The sequence below is a fragment of the Oculina patagonica genome, chromosome 7 (genome assembly GCF_052425735.1).
Source record: "Oculina patagonica isolate OP01 chromosome 7, crgOcupat, whole genome shotgun sequence".
NCBI classification, from domain to species: Eukaryota; Metazoa; Cnidaria; class Anthozoa; order Scleractinia; family Oculinidae; genus Oculina; species Oculina patagonica.
Genome location: NC_135764.1, coordinates 32522805 through 32531916, shown reverse-complemented (window position 1 = coordinate 32531916; position 9112 = coordinate 32522805). Strand labels below are relative to the sequence as shown.

General features: G+C 39.1%; 2 protein-coding genes across 2 annotated transcripts; both read right to left on the bottom strand.

Moving 5' to 3' along the window:
• Positions 1 to 2409: 2409 nt before the first annotated feature.
• On the bottom strand, positions 2410 to 5300 carry LOC144660815 (uncharacterized). The gene is made up of 2 exons (XM_078521542.1): positions 4560 to 5300; positions 2410 to 2876 (listed from the first exon to the last, which is right to left on the bottom strand). Exons 1-2 carry the CDS (start codon positions 4759 to 4761, stop codon positions 2410 to 2412), a joined length of 669 nt encoding a protein of 222 aa, XP_078377668.1. The 5' UTR covers positions 4762 to 5300.
• Positions 5301 to 5443: 143 nt separating this feature from the next.
• LOC144660397 (homeobox protein Hox-B4-like) lies at positions 5444 to 8481 on the bottom strand. The gene is made up of 2 exons (XM_078521011.1): positions 8232 to 8481; positions 5444 to 6568 (listed from the first exon to the last, which is right to left on the bottom strand). Exons 1-2 carry the CDS (start codon positions 8434 to 8436, stop codon positions 6102 to 6104), a joined length of 672 nt encoding a protein of 223 aa, XP_078377137.1. The 5' UTR covers positions 8437 to 8481; the 3' UTR covers positions 5444 to 6101.
• Positions 8482 to 9112: the final 631 nt, after the last annotated feature.

The following is a 9112-nucleotide window of genomic DNA, read 5'->3' as shown; positions in this document are numbered from 1 at the left end:
TTCAGGTTCTTCTTTGCACGCGAACTAAGTAAAAACTTACGTTGCCAACTTTTAGCTTTGTATTCGGCCATTTTTGGCGATCTTGTGGGCGAAATTCCTTTTTCTTGTTTTTCACGGATTTAAAGCGCTTCGAGACGAAAAAAACTACATCAAATTACAAGGCTAGCTAAAGGCTATTTGTGGGCAAAAAATGAGGGAAATCGAATTTTCGATTTCTTCCGAACGATATTTGAAATCTGCTGAAAGTCGTTCTTAAACTGTTATAATGAATCACTAAAAGAACTTGAGGAGAATTTTTCCCTCACGACCAAGAGTTAGTTGTTAGCTTGTTAATGTTAATGTTTAGTTATTAAGTGTATTCTGTTGTAGTCCTGTGGAACTGAAATCTTCAAGTTGAAGATAAAGTCAATAAAGATATTTAATGACATTGAATTGTTCATTTGTTGTCAAAGGAACCTTAATTAAACTAAAGATCATTTACTCAAGGTCAATAAATATTTCTCGCGACAAAACAGCGAGTCCTTTCAACAGCAACGAAACAAAATTTATATATACACTAAAAATAAATATTACTACTAATAATTGGAAATTAGGGGAGTGCGTTCGGTAGGGTGGCATGATAAGGAGGGAGCGGGAACAGGAAAGCTAAAGGCAAGGGGTGGGAAGAATGAGATGATTATGTTTTCATATTTTCTTGATATTTGAGGTGTTTTTATGATGCGCAAACGGCTACAATGAAAAGTCCATGCAGGAAATGTATGAATTGCCAAGCTTTCGAAACCTGATCTGCTTGTACCAACCCATCTTTCTAAACCATAAGAGAAGAATAAAGCCTTTTAAATGTGTCAAGCGAAGTGGCTAAAGGTCTTTAATGAATCCAAATGGAGTACAATGTATATCAAGAAGATACTTTGGAAAATGTTCGTATAGTTATTTGTAATACATGTATATACTAACAGTAACAAAGGACTGCCTGAAATGTTGCCATTCCAAACATTTTGATACAAGTCCATTAGTAAAAGCTTTTTGTTTCCTTACAATCATAAAATACAATAGACGTAACTCGAGTAATTTAAAATGGCTCAACAACTTGAAATAGTCTGCATTCCAGCTTGTCAATTCTTAGTGGCCGAAGGGAAAATATTGGTGTGTTATAGAGTCTCGCAAGTCTGTATGCAGAGAGAAGTTGAATCGGTTGAGCAAAGCAGCTGAGTTGACACATCACAACTCTGTGTCGTCACCAGGGGCGAATTGCAGCGTCTGTTTCCTAAAAAACAAACCACTACATAGCTTTCTAATTTTCTGATAAGTAGCTTTAGTCATATTTGCTACTGATGCTCCGAATAATTTAGATACAACTTCACTTTCCTTGGTGAAAACTGCGAAAAATATTTGAAATAAGCGAAGGCAAAGGAACGAAGAAAGCACATAAATTACCAGCTCCGCTTAGAGCCTGTTATCCTTTCATCGCTGTTTTTGTGTTACCAGAAACAAAACTACCAGTTCCCGTCGTGTCGCCGCGAAGAAGCTCAAATAATTTTTCACGAGCGGCCACTATTTTAACGACGTTCGATGGCGGACTAAACTCTACTTCCCTGAATAAAACCCTGTTATGCTTCCCATGTCATTTTCGGTATAATTTTATTGAGTTAGGAAGCGTTCTCCTTCATCGAACGCAATAATTCCTACCCAACGTGTTAATTCCGTCTCTGAGCGAAATCCCGTACACGCGGCTGTCAGCTACCACAAATCACGCTGTTGGCTTTGCAGATAATTAATCATTACGAGAAATGTACGTAATACAAATGTCGGAAAAAAAATGTCGGAAAAAAAATTTGTTCTGTTTAATATATAGATAGGCATATCAGAGTTGACCTCTCTGATGATGAACATTGCTAGAAATGTTGCAGTGGTATTTTTAGTATTTTAATTAATTTTAAGGACTTTTCAGTAGTTTTAATTTTTACAAATATTGTAATGCGCAGGTGAAAATCATTGATTGATACTTGCGCAATATAGATTAATTAATTATTATTATTATTATTAACTTCGGGTACACGTTTCGGCCATTTCTTCAAACAAAACACGTTTCTGCGATTACGGTATTCCAAAATGGACCCCATATTGAAACACACGAACACATTGGTATGGTGATGACGTCATTCGTCCCTAAAAAATTTTCCCGGGAGGGGGGGGGGGGGCAAATTGAGAACCATACATAGAAAGAGAGCACAAAAAACTCGAATTTCAACCGAATTAGGAAGCGTTCTCCTTCGTCGAACGCAATAATTCATACCCAGCGTGTTAATTCCGTCTCTGGGCGAAATCTCGCACAAACGACCGTCAAAATGTTCAAGCTACCACAAATCACGTTGTTAGCTTTGCAAACAATTCAGTTATCATTTAATACTAGAAATGTTGCAGTGGTCCATGGTTCCACATTGTTCTCGGCCTGCGCCTGTCCATAGAACTGCCATTGTAGGTTTGCATAGGAGCAGGATAATTGTAGTTTCGCATTTGCTGAACAGAGTTTGTTTCGCTGAATGCAGACGACGAATTTGGCTGATGTAAGTTCATGGTCATCATGGCTGATAAACTGCCAAACCCATTTGGATTTTGCGCGCTGAGTTGCTTGACTCGCTCTTGAATCTCATTCCGCAAAGCTCTCTCTACAACCTCGTTTCCCTTTTTCCATTTCATTCTTCGGTTCTGGAACCAAATTTTGACTTGTTTCTCCGTGAGTCCAAGCGACTGTGCGATTTCTATTCTTCTTGGTCTGCAAAGATATCTGTTGTAATGAAACTCCTTCTCCAGCTCAACTCGCTGCGTTGTGCTGAATTTCCCGTTGAGTTTGCCGTCCTTTTCTCGTGCTTTTCCTAAAAACAGAAGTCGTTGTGTTAATTTAAATTCATCAGCATATATAGGGTTATATACGTGCATACTGATGACAAGCCTAACTGTGTGTACATTTTAAGAATCATAGCTTATCAAAGTGAACATGTACAACGAGTGTACTGTTGCAATCAATCTTCTTACGGCAAAATATTTTATCCTAAATTACATTTTGAAATGATAACACACATCACTTCTGTTAAAAAATAAAAGCTTGATTTGAACAGGATAGCATTTTTTAAGCACATGGCTATTTGATTTAAAACTGTGTTCATTCAAGGAAGTTGCTCAAATGCAGGTCATTGTACGAAAATTTCCGGCGAGTGAATTCTATCGCCATATAGTACCGTAAAATAAGTTTCATTGTACGACACTGATTGTAACTTATAATAGCTTATTCACACAACTTCACTAACATTCTATCGCTAAGAAAACTGACCTGTCGAAGAAGTATGAGACGTACATTGAAAATAATGAATTTAGACATTGAATAAAGAATTTAGGCAGTATTCGGGCATGTCGGCTTCAAAGGTACTATAAAACACTGCTGGTTTTCAATCAAAAACAAAGGCAAGGGCTTCTACTAAGCCTAACCATGAAATTAAATAAAAGAAAATTGAAAGTTCAAAATTATCAAAGCTTACAGTAGTTATTATACCCCTGGTGCCAGAGGGTTTTTTTTTTTTTGCGGCGACAAAGAGCGGCGATACCGCGATCGTCGATATTGTGGCGAAGCCATCGCGGCTCCTCCACTCTCTTGACGATCGCGGCTTCGCGGTTCTTTGTCGCCGCAAAAAAACAAACAAACAAACAAGAAAAAAAACAAAGACCTCTGGCACCCAGGTTAAAGTTAATATCTCTTCATTAAAGAACTAGCTTTTCCGATTTGAACATAAGCCATGGGGTCAGAAATTCAACAGAAAGGAATTCGAGTTTCGATTTTCAAGCACAAGTAAACAATTTTGAAAGGAAACAAAATCTACAGCTTTGAGCTGAATTAAGATAAATTTCCCCAGTAAAAACTGGAAGCAACATTTAAAACACAAAATCCTTTGCAAGGCACGTTAAAGTAACTGAGAATAGACTGTTTTGTGGTTAATTAGGGCATTTCGGAGATTTACAACAAGTTTTGGTATGCCGCACAGCAGGTGAGAAAGGATTACCACACTTTTGAACATGGCGTCTCGATTGGTCTTTTGCTTCTGGCGCCAACGATGTGTGAACACTTTGAAACGGCCAAAAAATAAATTGTCTTTGAACCTTAGCAAAACAAAACAATCCCATCAATTCTGTCTTATAACTTTCTTTCAAGCGAAATGAGTAGAACTGTTCGTATTAAGATTACAAAATAGTGCCGCGCTTCGCACCTTCGAATAGCGAAGAAAACTGCTTGACAATGGAGAAGCGCTATTCTGGCTGGTTCATTCTCTGAGCTATTCTTCTCCGCTTATCTACAATTAAAGAACTTAACACGTAAGAAACACAATAAAACCGCGCTCGATCTATGCTATACTTTAATATTCGCGAGATTTCATTTACGATCTTAGAAATGTTGCTGCAAGCTGCAATCGGATGTAGAGCGAAGGGGTCGTTTGTAATCCCCACCCACTTTCTCTGTTCCCTGCGTTTTTAGGACAAAAACACCTAACAGAAACCCCGTTTCGTACCTTTTGAGCGAAATTCTTTCATCCAAGGGTAAATTTCCAGGGCGTGTTTTTCCGTGGAGGCAGGTTGTGCCGGTGAATTAACTGCTTTATCCTCTGGGCGATCGCTGGAACTTTCTTGACACGAGTTCGGAGGCGACGGTGCATCGCACTCTTTGGCCGGGTCGTTTTTGCTTTGGCAACATCGATTGTTTGCTTTCTGCATAACTTAGCTTGTCCGCACACTATTCTTAAATAGGAGCCTTAAGGAAGATGCATATGTTTTTGATATTAGACAAAACAAAGTGACGAGTGTTTTGACCTCTGGACGGAGATCAATACTCGCCGTTTTTGACATGACTCAATAAGTAGAGCGAGGTTATTCTCCAGGCTTCCTCGATGTTGTGGGATGGCGGCAAAGAAAAAGCTGGCGTGAAACGATTGAACTGAGCAAATATATTCTTAAAGTTTCATCTGATCAAAAGCGGTCGAGTTGAACTTCGACTCTTTGCTTCTTACAGCCCAAGAATGACGAACTCGAGCGACTCTAAAGAAACGATTTTGATTGGTTTTAAAAACAATAAAATTGGCCTAAAGTAAAACACCAACAAGTTCCTGGAGCCACGCTTTAAAAAAACATGTAAGCAAGTTCTAGAAGTCCGATATATTTGGACTTCCAATCAGAACTTTCAAGGGGTCGCTTGTTTCGCGATTGCTATCAATGGTATTAAACACGCTGGGTACGAGTTCTCAGCTTGCCGCTAAAACTGTTCCCCTTGTGATCTCTTGCACGCGCGTACACCACGTGTTGAGTATGTTTTGAGGTATTGTTTCACAGGCAATCCCTAGTGGTCCCTAGTGGAACCTTTCGGCCTGAGGGTTGAAACAAAAATCGCTCGTATGGCTTTCTAAAGCACTCTAAAGACAAAAAAGTGACACCATGCAAGGTTTTAAGTTCTATTTTAGCTTTTCAATGATGGACATTTTTCTCAACTTTATTTCAAATCCATACAAGCTCTTATAGTATAGTACATCCTTACAGACCCGGCTCTCATAGTACGCTTTGGTTACCTGTGATATAATTTTTCCCGAACGGCCACTATTTTAACGACGTTCGGTGGCTACTCGACGTTCGGACTAAACTCTACTACCCTGGATAAAACCCTGTTATGCTTCCCATGTCATTTTCGATATTATTATTAACTTCGGGTACATGTTTTGGCTATTCCTTTAAACAAAACACGTTTGTGCGTTTATTCCAACATGGACGCCATTTGAAACAGCACGAAGCACATGACATGGTGATGACGTCATTCGTCCCTGAAAAAATTTCTGGAGGGGCCAAATTGACAACCAGCATAGAAAGATAGCCCCAAAAAAACTCGAATCTATTGAATTTATTTATTGAATTAGGAAGCGTTCTCCATCTTCGAACATAATAATTCATCGCCAACGTGTTAATTCCGTCTCTGGGCGAAATCTCGCACACGCGGCCGTCAAAAACTAATGTACAAGCTCTACCACAAATCACGTTGTTAGCTTTGCACATAATTAATCATTTAATCACTAGAAATGTTGCAGTGGTCCCCGGTTCCACATTGTTCTCGACCTGCGCCTGTCCATAAACCTGCCATTGTAGATTTGCATAGGAGCAGGATAATTATAGTTTCGCATTTGCTGAACAGAGTTTGTTTCGCTGAATGCAGACGACGAATTTGGCTGATGTGATTTTATGGTCATCATGGCTGATAAACTGCCAAACCCATTTGGATTTTGCGCGCTGAGTTGCTTGACTCGCTCTTGAATCTCAATCTGCAAAGCTTTCTCTACAACCTTATTTACTTTTTTCCATTTCATTCTTCGGTTTTGAAACCAAATTTTGACTTGTTTCTCCGTGAGTCCAAGCGACTGTGCGATTTCTATTCTCTTCGGTCTACAAAGATATCTGTTGTAATGAAACTCCTTCTCCAGCTCAACTCGCTGCGTTGTGCTGAATTTCCGGTCGAGTTTACCGTCCTTTTCTTGTGGTTTTCCTAAAAATAAAAGTCGTTGTGTTAATTTAAATTCATCAGCATATACAGGGTTATATACGTGCATACTGATGGAAAGTCTAACTGTGTATACATTTTCAGAATCATAGCTTATCAAAGTGAACATGCACAACGAGTGTTGCAATCAATCTTCTTACGGCAAAATATTTTATCCTAAATTACATTTTGAAATGATGCCACACATCATTTCTGTTAAGAACAAAGCTTGATTTGAACAGGATAGAATTATTTTAAAAATATATATATAGCTATTTGATTTAAAACTGTATTCATTCAAGAAATTCGCTCGAATGCAGGTCATTGTACGAAAATTTCTGGCGAGTGAATTCTATCGCCAGACAGTAAAATAAGTTTCATTGTACGACACATTGTAACTTATAATAACTTATCCACAAAACTTGACTAACATTCTATTGCTAAGAAAACTGACCTGTCGAAGAAGAAGTATGAGACGTACATTGAAAAAAATGAATTTGGACATTGAAGAATGGCAGAATAGGGACATGTCAGCTTCGAATTAATCTGACTATAAAACACTGCTGGATTTCACTCAAAAACGAAGGCAAGGGCTTTTACTAATCTAAACCATGAAGTTAAATAAAAGAAGACTGAAAGTTCAAAATTATCAAAGCTTACGGTAGTTAATATATTCCTGGAGCCAAAGGGTTTCTTTTTTTTTTGTAGAGACAAAGAGCGGCGAAGACGCGATCGTCGAGAGAGTGGCGAAGCCATCGTGGCTTCGACACTCTATGGACGATAGCGGCTTCGCCGCTCTTCCTCGCCGCAAGAAAAAAAACCTTTAGGCACCCAGGGTATAGTTAATATCTCTTCATTAAAGAACTAGTTTTTCCGATTTGAACAGAGAACATGGGAGCAGAAATTCGACAGAAAGGAATTCGAGTTCGAATTTCAAGCACAAGTAATCCATTTTAAAATGAAACAAAATCTACACCTTTGAGCTGAATTAAGATGAATTTCCCCAGTAAAAACTGGTGGCAACATTTCAAACACAAAATCCTTTGGAAGTCAGGTTAAAGTAACTGAGAAGAGACTGTTTTGTGGTTAATGAGGTATGCCCCACCGCAAGAGAGAAAGGATTACCACACTTTTGAACATGGCGTCTCGATTGGTCTTTTGCTTCTGGCGCCAACGATGTGTGAACCCTTTCAAACAGCCAAAAAATAATTGTCTTTGAACCTTACCATAAAAAAACAATCCCTTCAATTCTGTCTTATAACTTTCATTCAAGCGAAATGAAAAGATCAGTTGACATTAAGATTACAAAATAGAGGGCTTCGCACCTTCAAATGGCGAAGAAAACTGCTTGACAATGGAGAAGCGCCATTCTGGCTGGCGCATTCTCTGTGCTTTTCTTCTCTTCTAATCCACAATTAAAGAACTCAACACGTAACAAACACACTTAAACCGCGCTCGATCGATGCTATACTTCGATATTCGCGAGATTTCGTTTTCGAGTTTGGAAATTTGTGAGGGCCACAAGTTTATCAGTTTGATTACTTTCAGGTGTCACCCTCGTTAAATAAAGTCCTACTTACTTACTTACAATGCTGCTGCATGCTACATATCGGATGCAGAGCGAAGCGTTTTTAGGACAAAAACACCTAACAGCAACCCTGTTTCGTACCTTTTGAGCGCAATTCTTTCATCCAAGGGTAAATTTCCTGAGCGTTGTTTTCCGTGGAGGCAGGTTGTGCCGGTGAATTAACTGCTTTATCCTCCCGCGAGCGATCGCTGGAATTTTCATGACACGAGTTCGGATACGACGGTGCATCGGACTCATTGGCCGGGTGGTTTTTGCCTTGGCAACATCGATTGTTTGCTTTCTGCATAACTTAGCTTGTCCGCACACTATTCTTAAATAGGAGCCTTAAGGAAGATGCTTTGTTTTTGATATTAGACACTGAAACAAAGTTGACCAGTTTTTTGACCTCTTGACGGACTCGCCGTTTTTGACATGACTCAATAAGTAGAGCGAGGTTATTCTCCAGGCTTCCTCAATGTTGTGAGATAGCGGCAAAGAAAAAGCTTGCGTGAAACGATTGAACTGACCACGAAAGAATAAATTGAATAAATTCTTAAAGTTCCATATGATCAAAAGCGGTCGAGCTGAACTTCTACCCTTTGCTTCTTACCGCAGCTCAAGCTTAATAAACTCGAGCGACACTAAAGAAATAATTTTGATTAGTTTTAAAAACAATAAAATTGGCGTAAAGTAAAACGCCAAGGAGTTTCTCGAGCCACGCTTTAAAAAAAATAATTAAGCAAGTTCCAGAAGTCCGATATATTTGGACTTCCAATCAGAACTTTCCGAGGTCGCTCGTTTCCCGATCGCTATCAATGGTATTAAAGACCCTGGGTACGACTGAGATCTTCATTTTTAAAGCTCAGCTTAACTTCCCGCTAAAACCGTCTGTTCCTCTTACGATCTCTTGCACGCCCGTACACCACGTTTTGAGTATTTTTGAGGCATTGTTTCACAGTCAATCCCTAGCGGAACCTTTCGGT